The sequence below is a fragment of the Thermochaetoides thermophila genome (assembly GCF_000221225.1).
Source record: "Thermochaetoides thermophila DSM 1495 unplaced genomic scaffold scf7180000011806, whole genome shotgun sequence".
NCBI classification, from domain to species: domain Eukaryota; kingdom Fungi; phylum Ascomycota; class Sordariomycetes; order Sordariales; family Chaetomiaceae; genus Thermochaetoides; species Thermochaetoides thermophila.
In genome coordinates, this window is record NW_006383023.1 from 649,944 (window position 1) to 674,754 (window position 24,811).

The 24,811-nt window shown below is 53.9% G+C and overlaps 6 protein-coding genes across 6 annotated transcripts; 3 read left to right on the forward strand and 3 right to left on the reverse strand.

The window, feature by feature from the left end:
• Positions 1 to 170: 170 nt before the first annotated feature.
• CTHT_0002270 (uncharacterized protein) lies at positions 171 to 4,636 on the reverse strand (the record flags this gene model as incomplete). Its single annotated transcript, XM_006690712.1, has 4 exons — positions 171 to 207; positions 587 to 697; positions 749 to 3,867; positions 3,974 to 4,636. The coding sequence occupies 4 exons, from the start codon at positions 4,634 to 4,636 to the stop codon at positions 171 to 173; spliced, it is 3,930 nt and encodes a 1,309-aa protein (XP_006690775.1).
• A 1,132-nt stretch (positions 4,637 to 5,768) lies between these two features.
• CTHT_0002280 (uncharacterized protein) lies at positions 5,769 to 7,793 on the reverse strand (the record flags this gene model as incomplete). Its single annotated transcript, XM_006690713.1, has 1 exon — positions 5,769 to 7,793. The coding sequence occupies one exon, from the start codon at positions 7,791 to 7,793 to the stop codon at positions 5,769 to 5,771; it is 2,025 nt and encodes a 674-aa protein (XP_006690776.1).
• A 4,200-nt stretch (positions 7,794 to 11,993) lies between these two features.
• On the forward strand, positions 11,994 to 13,117 carry CTHT_0002290 (uncharacterized protein; the record flags this gene model as incomplete). The annotated part of the gene is made up of 2 exons (XM_006690714.1): positions 11,994 to 12,096; positions 12,330 to 13,117. 2 exons carry the CDS (start codon positions 11,994 to 11,996, stop codon positions 13,115 to 13,117), a joined length of 891 nt encoding a protein of 296 aa, XP_006690777.1.
• A 779-nt stretch (positions 13,118 to 13,896) lies between these two features.
• CTHT_0002300 (DNA polymerase iota-like protein) lies at positions 13,897 to 16,332 on the forward strand (the record flags this gene model as incomplete). The annotated part of the gene is made up of 3 exons (XM_006690715.1): positions 13,897 to 13,977; positions 14,065 to 14,088; positions 14,167 to 16,332. 3 exons carry the CDS (start codon positions 13,897 to 13,899, stop codon positions 16,330 to 16,332), a joined length of 2,271 nt encoding a protein of 756 aa, XP_006690778.1.
• An 856-nt stretch (positions 16,333 to 17,188) lies between these two features.
• Positions 17,189 to 19,255, reverse strand: CTHT_0002310 (uncharacterized protein; the record flags this gene model as incomplete). Its single annotated transcript, XM_006690716.1, has 1 exon — positions 17,189 to 19,255. The coding sequence occupies one exon, from the start codon at positions 19,253 to 19,255 to the stop codon at positions 17,189 to 17,191; it is 2,067 nt and encodes a 688-aa protein (XP_006690779.1).
• Positions 19,256 to 21,625: 2,370 nt separating this feature from the next.
• On the forward strand, positions 21,626 to 23,507 carry CTHT_0002320 (uncharacterized protein; the record flags this gene model as incomplete). The annotated part of the gene is made up of 3 exons (XM_006690717.1): positions 21,626 to 22,009; positions 22,099 to 22,160; positions 22,226 to 23,507. The coding sequence occupies 3 exons, from the start codon at positions 21,626 to 21,628 to the stop codon at positions 23,505 to 23,507; spliced, it is 1,728 nt and encodes a 575-aa protein (XP_006690780.1).
• Positions 23,508 to 24,811: the final 1,304 nt, after the last annotated feature.

Sequence of the window (24,811 nt, forward strand, 5' to 3'; positions counted from 1 at the left end):
TTGTGCGTTTTCTGTGCGTAAGCCGTAATTACCGACGGTCTTCATAACAAAAACCATCCATATCTCAGGAACACATCGCTGGCGTTTCTATGCCGGTACGGTCAGGCAAGGCTTTATGTAGTCTGTAAGATCTTGATGGAAGTCTATTTTGAACACGATGCCGGGGAATATCAGAGTCGCTTGACGATGTTGTCAAGCGCCTTCTGACTGATTGAAGTTGTTAGTGCTAAGACGGACTGGACCTATCCTGTAAATCAGTGTAACTTACCGCCATCGCGCACGGGCCCAACGGAAGACAGCCTTTGGCCTGCCACGCAGGCTTGGCAGGGCCCCCCCCTTCGACCTCAGTCCACCAAAACCAAACTTCGCCCAACATCAGCCTCACTACGGACGATGCTGATCATTCAAAAAACTGCCTCAAAAATCTTCCTTTTATGAGAATAGTGAACACCAATTCCCACCTGTAAACCACATACTTCTTATATGCCCTCGAAATGTCAATCAAATTAATAATCCCCTTTGCTGCTCACTTTTCATTCCTTCGGTCTTAGCCCTCGACGATGAGATACATAAACAAACGACCTACACCTCCGTCTCGACATCAGGCTTTCTCCCACTCAGGCTGCCGACCTTCATCAACTTCTTGGCCGCAAAAACAGCCTCGTCCTTGGCGAACTGTATGTTGCGCATCGCCTTCCTGGAAACGGTCAGCTTAACCGACCAGTTTGAGGGGAGAAATGCGACTCACCATTGCATCAACCCCCGATGCCTGCGATTCAAATCCCTGCTCCGCTCCTTATACGCCTTATACGCCGCGATAGGCCCAGTACTACTCTCCGCACTGCACGTGTATTTCTTTTCATGACTGCCCTCACTCCCGTCTTCATCATCACCTTCACCAGTCTCCCCCTCACTTGAGTCGCTCCCCTCTTCGTCACCCTCCCTCCGCCCAAACCATCGCCTCCTCTCCCCCTCCCCCGCCAAAGCCAACACATCCCTACCCTGCACCAGACTCTCCTCATACAACTCCCTCACCAGCCCGGGCACCTCGCCCTCAACCTCCTCTCCCCTAACACCCTCGGCAAAACATGCCTCCCACGTCTCGATCGTCTCCCGCGAGTCGTTGTCCCTCACAAAGCGGATGTGATCCCTGTCCGTGCCCGGCTTGAATCGTCCTTTGAAGTGCACCCGCCCTACTTCGGTCACTTCCAAATCGGGGACAGTGGAGAGGTTGGACTCGGTGATGTAGTTCTGCGTCAGGCGCTTGGCGTTGCTGCATCGCCAGATGGGGAGAGTGATTTCTCGTTCCTCCCAATCGGGGATGTCACACAGCCAAAGGGTCGCGTAGACATCCGTCCTGTGGCGTTTGCCGGGGGGGTGGAAGGCGAACACAATGGGGGAACGGTAGCGGGCGCGGATGGGTAGGCGGATTATGCTGGGGGGGTTGAGGGACCAGGATAGGCCTGAGATGGGGGGGTCTCCCTCCCGGCGGGAGCAGGACGAGGAGGGAATGGTTGCCGAGCTGCCGCCAGTGCGAAGCTTCAGTTTCGTCCGCTCGCTGGGGGCGTAGTCGGTCGTGGTGATGCTGTCGCAGAGGAACTCCCATGTGCCGACCTCGCCGAAGCCGATTTGGCTTGGGGGTAGGCGGATCGCGATGGAGCGGAAGAGAAGGCTAATCCGCACCCTCCCGAAGCCGATGCCCCCGTCGAGAGGGTACCACCGTGTGCTCTGGCTGCTGGTACGGAGTACATCGCCCAGGCGCATGGACACGACGCCAATGATGGGATCGTGCTGCCTGTTACGCGCATCGCGCACCGTCACGGTCACGATACAGCACCGCCAGTCCCTCACAAACCGCTCCGTGCCGGCCTCGAAAATGGGTCGCGACGAAACAGCCTTCACGCGCGTCTTGTACACCAGCTCGTCGTTGATCAGGATCGTGCAGTACGCATTTGGGAGTCGACCGCTCTGCTCTTCCTTCGCCTCGCCTGCTTCGGGACGGGCGGGGTCGTAGTCTTCCTCGTGCCTGCGCCGCCAGCTCCAGTGCGAGCCCTTCACGTTCTCGAATTCCAGCCCCACGATGCGGTGCACGACCACGCTGAGCACGCCGCTCCGCCAGAGGGGATCGGGCGGGGTGTGCACCACGGCGTCCTCTTCTTCGTCGTCAATGCTGCCGTGCTCGTCTTGCAGCTCGGGCTTGGAGCGCAGTTCTTCAGGGAGCGTCGGGTCGAGGCCGTTGGTGCGCATGGCGCGACGGAAGGGCGCTTTCGTGAAGTAGCCCACCTCCCAGTGCAGTAAGCCAGGCATGGTGCTGCCTGCTTTGATGCCGCGGAGCTTGGAAACGTGCTGGATCATCTTGCCGGGCTGCTGCATCAGCTCCTGGATGCTGACTTCCACCTTGCCGACGAGATCGTCGGCGGAGGACCGGTCGCTGTCCCAGAGCTCCATGGAGAGCTGTTCGTCGGCCTTGATCACCTCGGCGGTGACAGTCAACCCGCAGCTCTCTTCAAAGATGGGGTTCAGGTCGTCTTCGATGACTCTAGTGCAATAGAGCGGCTTGCTAAACTTTGAAAAGCTCACCACCACGTACGGATCCGATCCGCCCCCCTTGCTCCCCCTCCGGTCCTGCTTACTCAACCCCGTCGCCTTGCGAATCCTTACATACAACACGCCCAACGCATTCGTATCCTTCTTGATATCATCCCCCTGCAACAACTTCCCCACATCAATCGTCATCGACCTCGGCGCAACATACATGTCCGCTGCGGTAGCAATCGCCCAGTTCACAAACTCTGCCACGAGGGGCAGCTCCAGGATATTCGTGCCCTGCCTCACCAACGGCACACAGCTCGCTTCGACCTTCGGCTGTCCCATCAGCGTGAAACTAACCGTCCTCACGAACGGCGGGCAGGGGGCGAGGGCAACCCGCAAGCGGAGCGTGGCCACCAGCCGCCGCAGCTCAACCCATATTGGTACTGGCACGCCAAAGAGGCCTTTGACGCCGAGGTAGAAGACGATTTGCATGCCGACGTTCTCGCGCACTTTGCCCTCCCATCCGCCTGACGTGCTAGTCGTCTCCCTTGCGTGATACGCAACCGTCATCTCGAGGTTATAAAACCCTCCCCCTTCTTCTTCCGCTTTCACCTCCTCCGGATCCCGCACTTCTTTTTGTCTTGTCTTCTTCAACTCCCCCACCTCGCCGTTCGCCAAGGCCCGGATGCTTACGACGCGGATGGGCTCCTTTCCCTGCGAAAGATCCTTCACCTTGACGTGCTCCACCACCCGCGGCACGCTGGCTTGCATCACGTCCTCGAGGGTGTCCCCCACGCCGGAAAAGACTCTCTCCGCGTCGAGCGTCGTCCAGACGGTTTTTAGGAGCGCATTGAGCCATTCTGCGGACTCGGGTACGTGGGACAGGAGTGCCGTGCGCCCGCGGCGCGCTTCGGCGTGCCATTCGCCTTGGAGGCCACGTTTTATCACGTTCTTCGTAAAAAAGTAGATTAAAGAGGTTATGAGGACGGCGAGGAGGAGGTGTGCAAAGGGACGGGAAGAGGTAATGGATAAAATCGTTAGGGAGAGGAACGTGATGAGACAGAGAGCAGTAGAACGACGGGTGAGGCTTTCGAATTCCCGCGTGGAGAAGGTGATTGTGGGCGTCGGGTGGAAGAGGACGTTTGTTGGGGGCGTGTGGTGGAGGGGGATCTCTGTCGTGGTGGTCGAAGGGAAGGAGGTCTTTGAAGGGGGTTGGGGTTGCGAGGGAGAGATAATTTGGTAGAGGAATTGGGTTTCGTCGTCGTCGTCGTCGTCGTCGTCATCGACAAGGGATGGAGACGAAGAAGGGTTCAAGGCGTGGAGGGGGACGGTTATCTAGTTGTGTCAGTTCTTCGTTTCGCGAGGTAAGTAGGGCATGGATTGTGTGGGCGGAGCTGGCCTCTGAGCGAGGTAACGTAATGTCTGAGAGACGGGGACAAACCTTGGGTTCATCAGCCTGCCTCATCTCCCTCCCCGTTACGTCTGCGATTTCAACATCCTGCCTGGTGACCGGATCTCGTACAATACGTCGATTCTTGCCAGGCTTGTTGGGGTCAGATGGGGGTCGAACGGGGGGAATGGGGGTTACATCTTCTTTCGACCCGGATTCCCCATGTTGATTTGCTTTGCTCTTTCCCCCAACAAGCTTCTGTTTTATCTGCGAGGCAGAAGAAGGGGCGCGATGGATCCAATCGTATCCATCCTCTCTTCCTTGCCCTTGGGTATGGGTTTGAACCCCTATAGTATGTTCTTTCTGTTCCTCCTCTCCCCCTCCTATCACCTCTTTCTCCTTTTCCTTCTCCTTCCCCTCCTTCCCCTTCCCCTTCCCTTTCCCTTTATCTTCCTTCACAAATACCTCTCCCTCTGTTTCAGGTAACCATTCCCTCTGCTCCTGGTGTTCTGGATGTTTTTGATGGTGTTGCTGAGCCTGAGCCTGACCCTGAGCTTGGGCTTTCTCCCCCTCGACCTGCTCTTCCTCCAACTGCGCATCCCTCGCCGGCTTGAGCCTATCCAGCCGGTCCAAGAACTCGCGGATGGTCGGGACGCGGTTCGTGCCGGAGTAGTGCGTTTTACCCGAGGGGTAGATGCGTTCGTCTGTCGTCATCTTGGATTAATAGTCACAGACACCGGGGCAGGGGGGGGGGTTGGAAAGGTTATTGATGGAGGAGGAATCAGAGGTGCGTGAAACGGTTGGTTGCCAAGGTAAGCCAGATAGGATGGTAACAGTTATCAGTACAGGTCCGTAGAGGACTGCATGATGTTGATAGGAGGCTTGTTGATATCATATGTCGCCAGCCTTGATCGGACGGAGCTCTGTGCAGAAATAGCACCGTCCGCCTACCTGCTGTTGGAGCTCACCAGGCAAAGCAAGTTATAACCATCATCTCTCTCTTGAACCTTGAGCTTACGGAACAGCAGATATGACCGAATTAAGCTTGTGTTTTCGGTTTCTCCAAATCTTATGATAACCCTTCGCGGACGGCAGGATAGGTCATGTCGACAGTGGCCCCATCTTTATCACATATCCAAAACCCTTTACCCCGTAACCCAAGAATCCATATCTCTTTTACCCATCAGGGTCCAAAGGCGAAAGCAGGGTTGACTCCATGACGTCAATATGGATACACTTCTTGCTTCAGACACAGATGACCCGGGCTGCCGGCGAGTGACGTCGGTGCGGGTCTTGGAAAAAAAAAGACTGCCCTTACCTGGAGTGTATGTCAACAATTTGAAAGCTACTCAGGGGTAAGTGGATTAGTCGTTGGTGTTCTTCCCTTTTTTTTTTTCCCGTTTAGTAGTGCGGACTATAGAGACTACGTAGAGAGCTCAACAGGAGCACCTCATCCAATGCGACTCAAGAAAAGTTTTATTCCTAAACAAAAGATGACTCCATGATGAATCCATTCCTTTGCATACCTATACTCGCTACACATGCCCGCGTGGCTGATACGTCTTAGGTTTGTCTCATATCCAAAATGCCCATGTAGATAACGAATGTAAACAAAAAATATCTTTTAAAAGAAACAAAATAGGTATCATACCATGCATACGCCATGTTACTTCCACATCATTTTTTGTTTACAAAAAAAAAAAAACAATTTCCAACCCATTCCTAATCATACCCATCAATCATGATCAATTCCCAATCAATCATTCATTCATAACCCAAGATTTTCAACCCATCCATCATCATACCCAAAACCCCATGATTCCAAACCCAATCCCATACTCTTCCTTCACCCCATAACCTCCCTCCAAGGCGCCCATCCCCTCCCAGTCGGCCTCGCCGTCATAGTCGGCGTCCCCTCACAATAATAATCCATCTCAATCACGTCCCTCATCCCGTCCCATCTCCCTCTCTTCCTGCTACTCCCAACCCCAACCCCAACCCCAACTCCTTCCTCCCCTCTCTGCGCCGTCTCACACTCGTCTTCTTCTGAGTGCAAGCTACTCACATCCGACATGTCGACATCACCTTCCCCAGGTTGTGTGAGAGAGGCACGACGTTTTTTTAAAGAGTCGTGGTCGAAGACCTCGCTGCCGGCGGAGCTGGCGTTCGAACTGCTGACGATACTAACCGTACTTTCTACACTAGGGGTTGGAGGCTCCAAAATCATGGGAGTGGGAGTGACGGCCGTGGGTTCAGGCGTCTGATATCTTTGATCTGGTTGGGGATTGTATTGGGGGTGCAGACGGAGTGCATCATACAGCCCTGGTGATGCCGGCTCTGGGCTGGGACTCCGGCTTGGCCGGGCCTCAGGGAGGAGAGAGGCTGGTATGGAGGTTGGTTCGCGGGCGTGGGGTCTTTCGTCACGACTTTCTTCTTCCTGTTTGGGTTTCACCACCTGTGTCTGCCCTTGTGGTTGTTGCTGTTGTAATTGTTGTAGTTGTAGTTGTAGTTGCTGCTGCTGCTGCTGCTGCTGCTGCTGCTGTTGTTGTTGTTGTTGTTGTTGTTGTTGTTGTTGTTGTTGTTGCTGTTGCTGTTGCTGCTGACCTTGACCTTGACCCTGTCCCTGCCCCCTCGTCGGCGGTGTCGGCACAGCCAATACCGGCACCTGTACCTGCACCTGCACCTGCACCTGCACCTGTGCCATCGCAGCGGCCGCCTTAGCCTGCTGTGCCTGGCTCCTCATCTTCCTTGGTGTCGGGATGGCCAGCACCGGCACTGACACCGTCCCGGCCGGGGCAAACGACCTCATCCCCGTGCTCACCTGCTGTTGGTTCTGGGCAGGGGTATGGATAGCGGTCACCGGCGTGGTCGTCTCATCATCTTCGTCATCCTGCCCGATCGTCCACACCCAGCGACGTTTCTTTTCCCTACGCTTGTGATGCGCCTTGTTCTTGCGAATCCCCCCGCTGCTCGTGGGCGAGAGGACAGGCGACGTGGCTGTCGCTGAGGAAGAGGTGCCCATGCTGGCCAAACGACGACGCACGTCCTCGAACGGACTGGGCGTGGTGGCGCCCCCGTCGCGGGTATCCGCGTCGGTCATGACCTGGTCGAGCATAGCGTCTCCGTCGTCGGACTCTGACGATAATACCGAAGGGGAAGATGAGTCGGGGGTTGCCTCCATCAACAGCTCGATGTGCGACTTGGTGTACTTTGTCGTCGTAATTTCCTGCGTGAGAGGGCTGTTGTAGGCCACTCTGCGAGCTGCACGCTCCTGCAGCCGAGCCGACCGCCGCCTAGGCGACTCGGGCGATCTGGGATGCGGGAGAGGCGAGTTGCGCAGGATGCTCTTGAGCCGTGGAGGCTGCTTGTAGGGAAGCTTCGGCATGGCAGCTTGCTTTGGGGTGTCCTGGCTTGTTGCAGCCGCCGTCTTGCCGTCAAAAGTAAACACCTGAGCGCCGTGCTGGTCGGACGGCTGGGCTGATAGTGGAGGTGTGGCAGTCATGATGGCACTGGGGAAGCAAATCTCACTCGGTAGAGCTGGAGAGATAGGTTGTGCCGTCACCGGAGTGTCCAAATAAGGACCCGTGTAGGTTACGCTGTGAGCGGCAGCGGACTTGTCGGTGCTGACGGATGTTGTCTGCAGACGCAGTACCGGACGGCGTCCCAGGATGGCGGTCGGGGGTTTCTCTTGCACAGGAGTTGACCTGTCGACGGCGGTGGCGTAGACATTAGAGAGAGTGTTAAAACCAGTCGGCGACGTGACGTCGCAGTGGGCAGCGAGGGCCTTCGTTGCACGCATAGGTGCTTGCGAGATGGCCTTGATCTGGAGCGACAGCCGAGGCCGCTTGGGAGGGCTGGAGGTGGACGACATGGTGGTGGTGATTAAGCTGTGGGAGTACTGGATTGATGATGGGGTGACTCTGGCTCTAGTGAGGGGTTGACGGATCTGCGGGTGTAGTGTAAAAATAGAAAACCCCAAGTAGGATGAGCAGAAAACAGCAAAACTGGAAAGAGACAGATATCTCCAAGCCAGCAGGAGATTGGGAGGGGAAAAAAAACACGATGAAAAAGAAAAAAAAAGATAAAAAGGACAAAAAGCAGGCGACAACAACCCTCAGGTGCCCACACCTGCACACGCTCTTTGGCGCTCGCGATTAAGACTCTCAACACAAAGGGCAGATGGATGAGCAGAGCAGAGGATGGGAAGGGGGGGGGGGAGGGGTTTCGAGGAGGGAGGGGAGGGTTAGGTCAGCTATAAACAGAACTGGATAGGAGTACCTGCACAGCAGTACCGCGGGAGAGTGGTGGTGAGTGTGAGTGGTGAGCCCGAGCCGACGTCGCACTGTGGCGGCCTGCTCGTCGGCGGCTAGCACTGCAGTCAGACTGGCTGGGCACCTGCTCACACCTGCCATCCCCGCGTTCACTTGTTCATTTGCAGCCTCCAGTCGCTTCCCATTGTCCAGTCGCTGCCTGGTATTGTCTCTATCGCTGACTCGTGCTTGGTTGCTTGGTTGCTTGCTTCTTGCATCTCGAGCTTGTTTGGCCAACAGTTTCTGTTTTGAAGGAGATCCAAGAGGCCGGGACCGAGATTCTATCGGACTCTGACTGGCCCCCCGCATTCAATCCATCACCTCATATCTAGACGCTACGATAATACGCTCCCATCGGGATCAACAAACAAAAACGGGAACGGGACGCTGGCAAACACGTAACAGAGCAGTCTTTTTTTTTTTTTCAACCGAATTGTCACACAATCTCTGTGCAACTATGCCCTATGCCCCCTCCCCTCTCCTCCGAACACGATTGTTCTGCCCCGACTTGCCCGACTTGCCTCTCCTAGGTCCCAAGTATCCGGTGAGGGCAGGTCCAGTAGAGTCGTAATACAAACCCCCCTCCCCCCCCCCCAAAAAAAAAGGGTTGACTGAGAATTGCCATTGCCATCGCCCCGTTCCATCCGGTAACCTTCTTCCATTCACCCACATGGCCACCTGCCATCAGTCTGCAAGCGAAAAATCCTGCTCTGTGCCTTTTTTGGGTCGACCGTAGCCACCATCAGCCCGGAAGGAAGCGGAGCCTGTGAGAAGAGCAAACGTCTTGCGTTTCTGCATTCTGCGCTCGGAGGAAGGCGACAAGGCCAGTGACAAGCAGCCAGCCGCAGACTGCTGACTGTAGACCCACAACATCGCCTGCAGCGCGCATGCAGCAGCGTAAGCGCCTTGCTGTCCAATCATAGCACGGAAGACCCACTTCCCGAACGGAGTCACATCGCGGCTAATCTGCCGCTAGGCGATACTGGTATTGGCGCACCTGACCAGATCCGGAATGGGAGTGGAGATGGTGCTTGGTGCTCGCTTGCTCGTCAAGGCCAGCGAAGCCAGCAATGAAAGGGGGATGTTGATGGGTTGGGAGAGAAGAACCGCTGCGCTCTCACCTTTCGGCACTTGTCCCTTGCGTGGAGCAGCCTGCTTGGGGGTTATCCGACTTGAGTTTCTCCTTGTATTATGGTAAGTTGGTTGTTAGTTTGCAGGTGAGGAGCTTCACCGCCGGAGGGTACGTATATGATCATGTAGGATAGCCGCGGCGTGGGAAAGCGAGCGGAAGGATTGCTGCTGGGATCGAATGCTGACTGGCGCAGTCGACATGTGCCATTGCCACGGATTTTTTTTTTTTTTCAAGCGCTGAAGACTGAAGCTGATTCGGAGCTCAAGGCCTGAGCCCGAGGAGATATTCGAGATAGGATTCGTGATATTGTCTGATATCACGCATAGTCATAAGCTTTACAAGATATGAGAGCTCAAGCTCTTGGGCCATTGACTTTATCCTACTCCTCACCCTCACCCCCTTACTGGTATTTTCTCAATTGGAGAGGGGTTTGGAGTTATCCCCCTTCTCTGTTCTTACATGACCCAACAGCATTGTAATGAAAATTAAAAAAGAAAAAAAAAAAAGAGGGAAAGAAAAAGAGAGAGAGAGAGCTTGCTGAGTTGAGGGGCGAACTTGATCTTGCATTACGCAGCTAGATCAAGTCCAGCATGATCAACTCGTGCATCTCTCTCACCTGAGCCATACCTAGTGCATGTGGCTGAACAGGCCCGAATCTCCCGGGCTTACGTACGGACTGTGGCGATGGATTAGCACAAAATCCTTTGCAGCAAAAGCCTGCTGCCCGAAACCTCGAGCAGAACGAGTAGGACGTACGATTTGATGACAACCTTGAATAGATGTTACGATCAACAAGGATGTCACGCGGGAAAAGCGGAGCCGGACACAAAGGACTAATCAAAACCCGGCTCATGCGGCCCCCGAAAGGTCGTCTGGCCAAGAGATACCGACGAGGGATTAAAAGATCCTTAAGAAATAAAGAAAGGCTTGGGTATATAAGGTAAATAGATTTTTCGTAGGTAGAGGAGGACGAAGGGTACCTCAGTCGGCAATACAAACAGTTGTGCAAAAACAACTGGTGACCGCAGTAATCCCGAAACCCGCTTGAGAACTTTTGTCTCTCAGATCCTTCAAGCCTTGAACCGCCGAACCCATCGCAAAAAAGACTAGTTGGGCCGTCAGAATAGATCTAGTCAAGTCGTTGAAAGTAAATCCCAGAAATGCCACCATATATCGAACCGCTTAAACACTAAAAGCCCCCGGGGGAATCCTTTTTGGAGGGCACTGACATGCTCTTCAGACTTGTATGAAAAAGACTTTGGATATCAGCGTTATATATGCTTGACTCTTGCCTCAAGATATGCACCATCCAGTCGGGCTTGAACTTTCATGACACATTCTTAACAGTTGAGCCTGTTAAAGCTTGCTTACTACAAGCCCTCGTAACGAAGCTAACCCTAGCCTATGACTTTCCCGTGTTTTCCCGTCATTACAATACCTTGTTGTGTCGACAAATATATCTTGGGCCTTTTTACTAGACTGTTCGAGTTGTAGGCATGTCTTAGGGGCCCCAAGGTTTTGAAACTCAAGCATAAAACCTGGGTAACACCCGAAGGAGATCAGGCAACATGATTTGTCTCGAGCAGGAAGACGAGAATCAATGAGCAAGTTTTCCCTTAGCATGTGATTCGGTCGTTGAGCTCTTAGACACAATGTTCTACAAGAGAGGCATTATTGACGGGAGTCGTGTTCTGACAAGCAAGTCGAGGTTGAGGTGTAACCAAACTGTATCAGTACGTAAAACTCGATTGTGGAAGCATACTCCGCGATGATCACCTTTCATTTGGAAAAGAATCCATGTCTCTACACCTACCGTAACGTTGTAGAACACAACATGATCTTACTTTCCTCACCTTTTGGGCAAGCTCTAAGCAGGTACGCAGCCTTGTATGTTCCTTAGCCTCGGGGCTAAACAGCAGCAGATTGCTGAGGTTTTAAGCAACAAGTGCAATTTTTTTTTCCCAGTTTTGTTAGGGAGCGTTAAAGTCCGAGAAAACTACCTACCTACTTACCTAGACATACATAATAATATTATCTCCTTGCCCATGTTTCGACTCCATCATAGCACTTCTATAACACTCTGTCTTTGATGTGAGTCGAAATTTTCCAAGACAGTGTTTTTTTTTCTTCCATGAAGGGCTCGCTTCCAGCTTCTAAAATCGTTGTTTACTTTCCCAGGGAATCTTCCATTCAGCCCTACGGGTACACGTTGCTCTGCGCTAGACTATCGAACGACACCTCACTCAGCCGCAACGCATTAAGCCGGACGATTTGCCCATTTGGGGCTGTGCAGCTCTCCCCCGGATTTCGTGTTAAACCGCTACTTTGTGGAAGCGCCGATTGGATGGATGGTCAAAGATCGCATCAAAAGCCTAAGTCCGGAGTCAGCGAAACGTGGCTGCTCCATCTGTTGTGACTAAACGCATCAAGAAGAGTAAATCCATCGAATTAACCTAGCCTGAAAATTCTACCCAAAAGGTAAATACGGGAATCTTGGGGCCCTTTTTAGTGGAATATTCGTGGCTTGCAGAAAATGTCGGGTTTCAGAAAAGTAAAAGCTAGGAACCGCCATTGGGAGCTGAGCTGTAGTGATTTCTCAATTTTCCTGATCGGTGATGTCAAGCCAGCCATGCCTGCAGCCTGTCAGCTTGTCCGGCCAGAACTAGCTGAAGTGGTGCTACGTGTGGTGCTACGTGGACAGCTGAATGACCCTAGCCTCAACCTTGCTGGAGGTTAAAGATGTGTCCTCGCCCAGGCGAGAGAGAGAGAAAGAGAGAGAGAGAGAGAGAGAGAGAGAGAGAGAGAGAGCTCTTGCGCTCAAAGTCTCCTCTACCAAGTTCTTCTCTATCACGCGATCCACGAAATTCCCCTAAGCAGAGCTTTCCGGCGTCGCCTAGGCTTCTCTTCTCTCTCCATTCCGTACAACTTACGCCGCCATCACCATGAAGTCCCTCCTGTTCCTCAGCGCCCTCCCCCCCTAACAATTGCCTTCACGCCTCCTCCTACGCGCTGGTCTCTGTCGACATCGCCAACCCCAACACTATCACCCTCGACACGGCTCCGCCCTATGGCGACATCGGCTTCCTCCCTCAGAGCGTGAACTGTTCCCTGCGCTGGGTGTATGCTATCGGCCAGCCAGAGACGACATACACTTTCGAAAGTCTCTCCGCCAGGGACGATAGTGACAGCGATAGTGACGACGACGGAGACTGGTGTGATGATGACCCCGATCCGGAGCCGGAACCTACCACCACGAGGGGGAGGTGGTGGCGGACGAGCACAAGCACGGTTTCAGCTGTGCCTACTACCAGGATCACAGTTACGACGACGAGCACGGCTGCGCCTACATCCACATCGACACCTCAACCTCCCCCCAGCCAAGGAAACCCTACTCGCCTCGGGCCCCCCAATGGCGGACCCCTCGCCTGTGAAGACATCTCCCCGTTCGGGTCAGCCGGCATCTGGAGCGTGACGTGGCTCCCCGACCCCTCAACCCCCGAAACCTCCAGTCTAAGACGGTTCGGGCTCAAGATCGCGTTGACCGAAGCAGTGGTCCTGCGCAACGGCGCAATCGAGGAGCTGAAGTGGGAGGCGGAGGAGTGGTTTTCGACAGATACCAACTTGTTGAGCCAGTGCTCGAGTAGTGGAGTATGTAGATGGGCGTTGCGGGATAATGTCGTGCCGCTGGCGGTGCGGCAGGCGCTTGTCGGGAGGAGATGTGTGGTGGGGAATTGTGAGGGTGCTTACTTGTGATGGATTCATGTATATATACCGATAGGAAGCAGGGCTGTGGTTCTGTTTATGAAGATCTAAGGTAATTATGATGAGCTTCGACAAAAATTAAGTAATGTTCTGTTGATAGATAGGTTAGGGAGAACTATATCTATCTATGATGGGCCATCAGGAGAGCTGAGGACGGTGTGGTTCGAGAGTGGGAGGGAGTATCGGTACTACAAGTACGTTTTGGTCGGTCAGCAACCCGCTTGTCATGACGCGTTGACTTTGATAAGTACCTATCTATTGGAATTTTTTTATTCTATTTCATAGGATCTCATACTGAATGAGTAATCATCAGAAAAAGCAGCGATATGTTCCTAGATTCATCGGGTAAAAAATGTAGGTAGTTTGTCTTTGTTTACTTAGCTGGTTACCCCTGACGGTTGCTGGGCTGAACCAACTGTCTCACTTGGGTCCACACTGTGAGTGACAGGGGATGAAAAAAAAATCTCCAGAAATCGATCTTTGTTCTTTTGGCCGACTTCATCTACATATATTGCTAGCTCTCTCTGTTCGTCTTCTCCAGGGTTTTGAAGCCACAGCAGCGAACTGGGAAGGAAGAAAAAGATACATCAGCTTACTCCGTGCAATACAGTGCCTTATACGCACTTTACACTGTGTTTACAAATTAAACGTCGGATCTCGTCCTTAACTATGTAGACTGTCAAACTCTCTCTCATTCGTCACCATAGCATCCATCGACGTCCATCGTCAATAAATTTAGAAACCGAAGTGATCATGAGAGCAGATAAAACATGGCAGCGTTCTTTGGACCTACGACAGACAACAGCAAGAAGCCGCCGCGCTTCCGCGACGACCGCATCATCCTTCACTTTGTACGGACTCGCCTTGCCCCGAATGAGTGAAGCAATCCAGCTCATCATCAAACCAAATCATTCTAACCTCTAACCTCTCCCTCACAGGACCTCGACTGTTTCTACGCTCAGGTACGTCATATGCCCAATATCGCCTCAACTCAAAAAAAAAAAAGAAAACAATTCCCATAACCAACTCGCTCTCCTCAGGTCGTCGAGAACCGGAACCCGCACCTCAAGCACCAGCCCCTCGGCATTCGCCAAAAAGGCCTGCTCGCCACCTGCAATTACGTCGCGCGCGCCCGCGGCGTGTCCAAGCTCATGTCCCTCCCCGAAGCGCGGCGCGCATGTCCTGAGCTAATTCTCGTCGACGGCGAGGACCTTACCCCGTTCCGGCAGGCGTCCAAACGTGTATATACCTTATTGAGGGCGCATTCTTGGAACGATAGAGTTGAAAGACTTGGGCTGGACGAGGTGTTTATGGATGTGACAGACGTTGTGGGGTGGAATGTGGGGGTGCTGAATCGGTTTGATTTGAGACGGTCGTGGTTTTGTTTGGAGAGGGGAGAGCCGGAACGAGGGTTTAGTTTCGATGCGCGGGAGTTTGCGGGGTGCGTGCATTACCATGGAGAGGGGGAACCCCCTGGGGATGAGGTTGACGAGGAGGGGGTGGTGAAGAAGGTAGATACCCTCCGCATGCGGTTGCTTGTGGCGTCGCATCTGGCGCGGTATCTCAGGGAGAAGATCGAGAAAGAGGAAGGGTACACTTCCTCCTGTGGGATCTCCACCAATAAGGTCCTCGCGAAGTTGGTCGGGGGCAAGAATAAGCCTCGTAACCAAACAACCCTCCTCGCGCTCCGCCAGGATCATGTCCTCTCGTTCATGGACCCCCTTCCCCTTCACAAGGTCCCCGGTATCGGAGGGCGTATCGTTTCTGTCCTGGAAAACGCCGTCCGCTCGCATCCCCCGAACCCCGGATCAGCCTCCTTCCGCGAGTCCGGGCCTGGTCCCATCACGGTCTCGCAAGTCCGCACGCACCCCTCCATAACACCGTCCTCCCTCGAACGCCTGCTTCAAGGCACATCAACCTCGACGTTCGAGCGTGGCCTAGGGCCCAAGCTCTGGGCTCTCCTTCACGGCGCAGACACGAGCGAGGTAAAGCCCGCACGGGACGTGCCCGTGCAAATCGGGGTCGAGGATACGTATCATGCTCGGGGAGGGCTGCAAACACAGGAACAAGCACGTCGAGCGATCGTGGAGCTGACGGTGTCGCTTTTAAGGAGAATAAGGGGCGATTTATGCGTTGAGGAGCCTTCGTCTGGAAGGGTTCTGAGCGTGGGGGGTGGTTCGGGGTCAGGCTCGGACTCGAGCTCGGGGAAAAAAGCCAAAGTCAGATGGCTCGCTCGACCGAGAACAATCCGCCTCTCCTCTCGCGCGAACGACAGCTCCGCGCCGTATACGCAACGCGTGTCACGGAGCGCGCCGCTGCCTTCTTTTGTGTTTAGCACGGATATCCCAGTCCAGCAGATGGCGGAGAGGTTGGTGAATGAGACGCTCTGGCCGCTGTTGATGAAGATTTTGCCACAGATTGCTCCATCGGAGAAATCGAGGCTGCCGCCGCATGAGACGGGGGGATGGAACATCGGGCTGATCAATATCGCTGTGACGAATATGAATGGGGACGGAACCACTTCAGGCAGAAACCAAACCATCCAAAACAGTTTCTCCAGCTGGCGAATGGGCCGATCTACAGGCGGCGTGGCCAGCAGCGCCAAAGAAGGGCAGGAGAAGAGGGAAGCAGATACCGCCAGCGACGAGACCTGTCTACAAGCCCAAAAGAACGAGGACGAGATAAGGGGACAAGAAGGTTCAAAACCAGAATCTACACCAAATCTAGGCTTAGTTTCTGAAGCAAGGCTTGAACCACACTCACCACTCCAACGACCCAGCCCCAACCCAGAAAAACCAGCGATACCGCAAATCCTGGGCAAACGTCCCGCCTCCTCCTCCTCCTCCTCCTCCTCCTCCTCCTCCTCCTCCTCCTCCTCCTCCTCCTCCCCCCTCTTCCAAGAACGGCTGGACTCGTCAAACCCAAAGCCAAACGACATTACCGCCAAGCACGACGAGAATAATCCCCCCACTACCATGTTTACCGCTCCTTCAGCCCACACTCTCCCCAGCGAAGACACCCACGAAGTTTACCAATCCTGGGATATAAACGAAGACAACCCCGCCGATACCCTAGATTATCTTACCGAAAACCATGACGACGACCGCGACGAAGACTCCTACCTCTGCCCCCTCTGCAACCAACACATCCCTTTCTTCGCCGCCACCGCACACAACCGGTTCCATGAAACGGCTGATGAGGACTGATTCTGTCAAGCACAATGACCTATAGAGAGGATAGATAGAGAGATAGATACCCATCATGCTCGCAATGTTAAAGCCAGGATACAATAAAGTTTTTTTTTGGTATACATTGCCCTCCTAATGTGAATTAGGTAACACAAAAAATGTCAAAGTAAAGAATCATCAATAGCTAGTTACCTATGCTGACCGCTGTGTGACGTTGTCTTCGCTACGACTAGGTAGGTAGGTAGGTAGGTAGGTAGATATGTCATAAGGAGTACATACATGATCACAATACAAGGCACAAGAAGCATCAAAACAAAAAAAAAATAAGTTAGGAATAAAAGTTAAATATACAGAGGGCACCCTATAGTGTGTGTGGTCGGTATCCTAATAAGCCATAGTAATACTGCTACATCTGCATGTGTGTATGTGGGGGTACAAGTGCACCCAGTGTATTGTGTGTGGTATCAAACAATCCGCCCAGAAGTCCATCATCCATCCATCCGTCAGTGAAGTCAATCATTCATCCCAGTCCAGTCAATAAAAGGTTGTGTCCCACGCTCGTAAAAAAGCAATCAATCAACAACCCAGCCCAAACTTTTCCCCATTCATCCGTCCAAACAGTCCAACCCATCCCAGTATTAGTACCAGTAATATAATAGTAGTGTAGTGGTATGAACATTTCACCCGCCCAAACTCCATCCGTCCAGTACCAAAAAAAAAAAAAAAAGAAGGGGGGGTTGGGGTTGGGCAAAGTAAAAGACCATCCCTTTTGTTGTTGTCGTTGTCGTACTTTGTACATCGTTAATCCCACACCAAGCAAAAACAAAAACAACCCGCCCTAGGTATAGATAAACCAACCAACTAAACAAGCAAATTATCTCGCCTCAACGGGGTTCCCATTCCCCTGCGGCTGAGGTAACGGCAACCGCTCCCCATCACTTCCAAACCCCGGGGTGCCAGGAAACGCCTTAACGACTGGCACCTCCCACCCATTTTGCTCGAGGACCCCCTTCAAATACGCGTTCCCGTCCAGCAAATGATGTAGGTAGTCCGCAGTCATGGTGAGCATAGCCGCCTTGGAGTAACCCCCTCCGCGCAGGGCGGGCACGATGGCTTGAAGCGATTCGAAGCCTTCGCGAATAACGTTACGGCGCTTCTGCTCGGAGCGGATGTGATTCTCGCGCTTTTGCTCCTCGGTTAGGTTCTCTCGGGGGGGCTTATGCGTCGTGGTCTTGTTGTTGTTATTGTTATTGTGGCTGGGAGTATTGTTAGTGCTGTTGTTGGTAGTTGATGAGGTACCGTTGGTAGGCGCAGCAGACTTTCTACGACGTTTGGTTCCGGTAGAAGGGATGGTTGTAGGAGCCGGAGTAGTGTTGTTCTGAGGCGAGGACGCGTTCGAGCTGGTGGCGTTACTCGCGGGCTGGTGCGGGATCGCAAAGCTGGCGGCGGCAGCCGATGTTTGGATGGCACCATTGGTCTCGGGGCTACCCTGATCTGATGGTGGCTTATGGATGCCATTGGTGCCGGGCATCTGCATGGGCTGAACCCCATTGATCAGGCTGCTGCTTCCGTTGATGCCCGACACATTGCCATTGAGACCCATTTGCATGCCGAGGCTGCGATGATCGATGAGCATGACATCACCGGTACGAGTACTCCTCCGTCGCTTGAAGGGCCGAAGGAGATCAGCCGTGTCGTAGTCGTCCTGTCCCACGGCGGAAGCGTTGTTGTTGTTGTTGTTGTTGCTGCTGCTGCTGCTGCTGTTGTTGTTGGGGGGCAGGTATACACCAGTCGGAGAACGGTTCACCACCAGCTTGATGGGATTGCGCATCGGGGGAGACTGTGCGTCCCACGAGACCGGACTAGGCGCCCGAGTGGGGGCAGCACTCGGGTTGCGCTCAAGACACGAAAGAGTAGCCATTTGCTGCGCGGAAATGGCCTCGGCGGTCTCACGTTCGGAACGCGGTACAAAATTGGACTGATTGAAACTGGGGTCAGAACCGAAGCGTACCTCTGGTTGCATGGTGGTCATGTTGAAGGACACCTGGTTGGCCGAGGAACCAGCATAGGCTTTGTTGTTCAGGTTGCGGGAGCTCATGCCCATTAGGTTCGTCGGGGCCGGCGCGAGCTGCTGGGATGCCGTCGCAGAAATCGTGGGCTGGGTCGCATAGGTAGTCGTCGGGACTGCGAAGGACATGGTCATGCCACCGCCAAGCTGACCGGCGCTGGTGCGCGAGAGAGCCGTGGCAGCAGCAAGCACATCGGCAGAGGCTTGACCGACGAGGAGATCGTGGACTCGAGCTTGAGCTTGAGCTTGAGCTTGAGCTTGTGGCTGCTGGGAGGCAAACGTAGCCGCCGCATGAGCGGTGGCAGTAGGCTGGACAGGTAGCGTGAGCATACTGGCCGTGATCAATTGGTTATGGTTGTTATTATTATTATTATTATTATTATTATTATTGTTGTTGTTGTTGTTGTGGACGTCTGGAGTTGGTAGGGTCCGCATGCGGAGGGGGAGGCCGGGAGCTACCTGGTCGTTGATGGACTGAGGAGTCTGAGTGTTGAGCAGACTGTTGACATCGGGGCCAGCGCTGCTGCTGGCGGTATTGAAACTCTCCATCTTGTTCTTCACGGCCACAACGTCGTCCTCAGTGTCGTCGTCGCCACGACGCGGGGAAAGCAGGCCCGGGAAGGCATTATGCACAAACTCCTCCTGAGCCATCGTCATGGTGCCGTACGATACATTGTGGCCCACCAGCTGGGGGCAGAGCCATTCGGGTGTGAAGATGCCGTCGCCTAGCTCCTCGGTCAGAGTGGGCGGCAGGCTACCGTTGTTGGCGCTGTTGAAGAATTCGTCCAACGACTTGAGCTCGCTAGTGTTGAGGATACCGGTCCCCTCGGGGACGGGAAGGTTTTGGATATCGTCGTCGGTGATGTGGTACATGGGGAACGAAAGGCAGGTTGCATGCGAAAAGTGAAGGCAGTTGTAGTTGTAATTGTAGTTGTAGTTGTTTGGGAGAGGAAAAGGGTCCGAGTTGGACGAGGAATTGCTGGTTTTGTATGGGACGGGGGTGAAAGGGGCGGGGGGGGGGGAGAGAAGAGAACTGGCTGATTCGATTCCGTGATTCGAGCTGCGAGATCCGTGATTTTCAGCAATTCGAACGACTACAGCGAACACGTTCGACGAAAGTACTAAACAAGCAGCAGTTTAGAATACTTGATTCGCGTTCAGGCGCCCAAGCACAGGGTCGAAGGTGTTGCAGAACGGGTCGCGGGGACTGGGAGATGGGATGAATTCAGAATGCCTGATTTTTTTTTTTCCTGTCTTATTTTCGAGTCGACTGAAGAACTTCAGATGCGGCGACGAATGAGAAAACGGCGCGCAGGTCGAATTTCTGATTTTTAATTTTTGATTTCTGGGCTGTGCTTGCAGTTTCTCCTGCAGAGATGATATGGTCGGATGTAGATTGCAGATTGCAGTTGAAGCCACAAAAGTCGAAGCAAAATCGAGAGATATGACGGATGGAGATCTCGAAACTGAGGAGCAGTCGCAGTCGCAATCGCACTCTCTTCCATTCCACTTCCACTTCCACTAGTCGAAGCCTCGCGGAGCACATGGATCAGCACAGCAGCGGCAGCGAATGGCCTGCCAGGCATTTGTGGAGAAAACCCTTGTAACGATGCGAGCCACGAGGAGACGTGCTTGGCATGCGCATATCAAACATCTTGGCTCGGGACAAACGCGGTTTCGTTATAGGGAGACATCACATGTTCTGCCAACGACGCGAATTGGGTGAGGGTGGGCGATTGTGGGGCCCCAGACCCCGCAGAACGCCCGAGCTGCTCCCTGTTGCTGCTGTCTTTCTGTCTCCTGTCAAGCTGGAACGAAACGGATTTCGGATTTGTCGGATACCGTTGCTGGTATTTGTTTGTTTGTATGTAGTAAGTTGTAAACTGGCATTTTCAATTTCTTAACATTTTCATTGGTTCCTTTTTTGGTTTTCTTGCTTTCTCTCTCTCTCACTCACTCACTCACTCTCTCTCTCTCTTTCTTTTTTTTTTTTTTTTTTGGTTGACTTATGTCATGAGAGCTGTATTTTACGTACGTATGTATTTCCCTACCTACTCAACCTGTCACTCAGGCCACGAGGCGGAAGACGGAATGGCACCCAGAATGGTTCCATAGATACGACCTTGAGACCACACTCGACAGTAATGGGCTGCAAAACCATTGCGCACGCCCAAAATAATAGGAACAACCATACACCCTAACAGAGCTAACAGAGCCGTTTCACATCCACAACACCTGATTCTCTGATGGCAGGATTCCTGACACCCGACGGTGCGGGACGGCGGGGCGGGCGCTTTCCTCCCCAGAGCGCAGGCCGATTGCGCGTATCGGGGCACCAGCCCGATCTGGCCATGCAAGCGAAATCACGTTATGCGGGCATGACGGGCGATGGATGGAACGAGTACAGGTGTGTGTATATGGGTTTTTCGATGAAGAGTCGAGAGTCGGCTGTCGGCTGCAGTGGGCTCCACAACGGCGCCTACCCCACAAAAAGTTAGGCCCGGGCCCTGGGCCCCTAACGCGTGCAACCACTCGATCGCGCTGCGGCCAAGCAGGAGCAGCTGGAGCTAGAGCTTGGAAAGTACGCCGGGATGCACATGCTCGTGATTGTGATTATGCCTGTTGTGCCTGGCCGCGCTGGCCCCATCAGCTGCGATCTGTTTGGCCCATCTCAGTCGATGCTGGGGGTTGGGGTTAGCTGAGGGAGTTGTTTCTGCGTTTGTGCGTTAGCGCGCTGGCCTCGATCGATTCCAAACAAAACATCCCATCCAATCTGTTGTCCGTCGTCCTAAAAATCTCCGGTGCCGTCGCGCCGTATGATGCCCACTCCAGACCAGCAGCAGCAGGTAGCATCACCGACCGACCGATCAACGCCGTGATTAGAGTTGTACTCGAGCCTGAACAGCGTGGGAATGCCATCATTTGCCATTGTCACTGTTATTGCCGCGTCCGATGCCTGCGACAGTTACCCAACGAGAGTGACGTCTACACGATCAACATAACCAAGACTGCCCGTGAGTGACGTTGAAACGCCCGTTTAAGAACATCCGAGGCTGTCACGGGCCGACCCGGATGGGAATATCAATCCGGCTGCCGCCATCTCACTCGTAGACTCTTGTTTTTTTTTTTCCCTTCCCCTGCATTTAGCGCCATCTCTTTTTGTTTCGAGCCGCTGCAGCCCATCTTGTCGCTCCCGAGTCCCCGCGAATCTCTTTCCTCGTCTGGCATCGGAATTCCGTCGACATGCCCTCCCCCCTTCTGTCTTCCTCGGCTCTCAAGCCCAAACCCAAGCTGCGGCCCCGACCCCGTCGGTGGCAGTGGGATAGCGCCGTGCCGCCCATCCTGCGCCCGGCTGTCCGCGCCTTTCTCCTGGGCTATGCGTACAACGTAGCCCCCCGCGTGGCCAGCATCGTCATCCGCTTTGTGGTCCGCCAGCTCAGGGAGTCCGGCGTGGGGGGACTGGCCGGCCCGGGCCCAGGCCCGAAGCCGACCGCTGCCGCCACCGACTTTGTCCAACAGACCCGGAAGCTGCTGCGTTCCCTAGTCGCCGTGCTGCGCGGAGGTTTTGACCCCTACAGGCTGCCGACGTTCTGCGGTGCCCTCGTTGGTGTCGGCACCCTGATTCAGGTGCGTCCTGCTGTGCGACTAGGCGCCCCCCCCCCCTCCTTTTTTTTTTTCTCTTTCATTTTTCAAACACAAGGCTGACCGTACGACAGCACATCGTCAAGCCCGTTTTTGACCGGATCGTCCCTTGTGTCTCCGATCCGGTGCGACAGAGGTGTGTTCTCCTTGACTCAGTTTGACTTCTGGCCCGGGCTCGTACTGACTTTGGCTTTTCTGCAGGCTTGTCCGCTTCCTGGCCTACTTCACGTCCGGCTGGCTGGCTATGCGCCTGCTGCTCCATGCCGAGCCAGACGTCGAGAAGGCCATCTCTAACGGCAGCAACGGAACTCAGGCGCCCGGGTTCAGCACCAAGGAGCTACGGCCGCTAATCCTGGTCGACGGCATGGCCAGGGCTGGTGCCCTCTCGCCCCGGCTCAAGGAGGAGCCGACGGCGCCTCTAGGAGGCAAGACGATCGACCTGACCTGTCTGACCGTCACCCGCGGCCTGGACGTCCTTGTCGTGACCCTCTGGCGCTACTACAAGAAGAGCCGCCTAGCCACCGGCAAATGGACGCCGCTGGAGGCCCTGCTAGAGTACCTGGGCGACCCCCTCCTGTTCTCCGTCTCCAGCGCCCTCGTCATGTGGGCCTGGTTCTACCACCCCGACGCCCTTCCCCCCGAGTACAATAAATGGATCACGCGCGCCGCCAAGGTCGACGGGCGCTTGATCGAAGCCCTCCGCCGCTGCCGCTCCGGCGCCCTCGTCTACGGTCAGGAGACGGGCCAAGCCGACCTCCTGGGCTCCATGTGCGTGGACTACAACCTGCCCTACGTCTGGGGCGACCCGGCGCGCACCATCCCTTTCCCCTGCGAGCTCGTTCACATGGGCGTCGGTCCCTCTTGCGAGAAGCACGCCATCTCCCGCTTCCTGCGCGCCCTCCCCATGGCCGGCGCCACCTACGTCCCGTTGACTCTCCTCCTCCTCTTTCGCTCCCCCTCCAAACTGAAATCGTCTCGTGCCCTACTCCGCGCCCTCCGCTCCGCCGCCCGCTCTTCCTGCTTCCTCGCTTCCTTCATCGCCCTCTTCTACTACGGCGTGTGCCTAGCCCGCACGCGCATCGGTCCCCGCCTGCTCCTGCCCCTCCCGCCGGAGTACCTCTGTCTGCCCTCTCCGCCCACAGCCCAAACCCTCGCTTCCAAATCCTACATGCGCTCTCTGCTCGCTGCCCGCCAGCGCATCGATAGTGGGCTGTGCGTGGCCACGGGGTGTGTCATGTGCGGGCTGAGCATTTTGTGGGAGAAGAGTAGCAAGAGGAAGGATTTTGCGCTGTTTGTGGCGCCCAAGGCGCTGGCTACCCTTTTGCCGAGGAGGTTTGAGAAAGAGTGGGAGGTGTGGGAGGAGGGTGCTTTTGCGGCGAGCGTGGCCGCTGTATTGACGGCGGCGGAGGAGGAGGGAGGGGGTGTGGTGAGGGGCTGGATTGGCGGGTTGGTGGGTTGGTGTTTTGGGGGAATAGGTGAGTGATTGGGGCTGGACTACATTTGGGAAAGGGGAGGGGGGGGGGCGGCCGCGGTAGAGTAGGGTAGTGAAGAATAGGGGGGGGGGGGGAAGGGAAGTTGCAATGTTGATGGGCTTGAATGTTTCATTCTCACTCTCTCTCGCTCATGCACACTACTCTCTCTCTATATTTTTTTTCTTTTGTTTTTGAAAAGGATAGAGTGGTTTGTTCTGGTTTGGAGTTGGGTGAGCATTAACGACGGGGTCATGATCTACTGCTATCTTTCTTTCCTCTCATTTGAATTACTTACCACTACAAGTATTTACGGCCGTCATGATAATCATCTACATAGATTTTCTTGCTGCTACATGACTCTTCCAGTTAGAGAGGGCATGGTTTGGCACGGTAATGTATTAAGCATTAGATTTAAGGCATCAGCATTAGTTGCTTCGAAGTTAACATGTTCTGATGATGATCTGTATAACTACCTGACTGATAATAGAAAAATGGAGAGTAAAAGTTCACATGCTCGAATGGGGTCTACGTATTTAACCAATTGGTGATGTTTGATCCCATCCGTCTCTTTAGTTTTTTTTTTTTTTTTTTTTTTTTTTTTTTCAGAAAACCAATACGAAATTGTTTGGTGTCTGAATCAGTTAGTAGACAATTGTCCGGCCAACAGAATGTCAACATCCTCCGGGGATTCTCATGCAGCCAAGGAATGATGTCAGCCTCGTGATCAGTTGTCAGTTCCAGTTGCCTGACCGACAATGAAACATCAGATGAACCCTAAGAGAGCCATGTTTCGCATCAAACTCTTTTTTGGGGGGGGTCTTTTTTGTCCACTCACTTATACCTGTCCATGAGAGCGCTATCCTCCGAATACAATGCAATACAATACAACAAACAACAACAAACACCAAAGCATCATTCCATTCCATCCAGGTTCATCAGGTTCATGTCCAATGCTTAGGTCCCCTTGTGAACGCCATACAATACAATACACAACAGGACAGTACTCCATACACCAACTGACCAACCAACCAACTAACCAAACAAACAACCGTTTTAGAATCTTACCCTGTCCTTAAAAGTGAGCTTGTGCCCGAAGTGAAGTAAACCCAAAAACCAGTGTACATAACCCAACAAGCGTCATGATCGAGCTGTACCTCCAAACGACCTAACCGGAAACTCTTTACCTAGTGAACAACCCATGAGAGAAACCCCTGCTCCTTCTGCCAATCTAACTCGAAACAATAGTTCATGCAAAGAAAACAGTCATCAACCCCCCCCCCTTCTCCCCCCCTCCCCCCCCCCAAAAAAAAGGAAA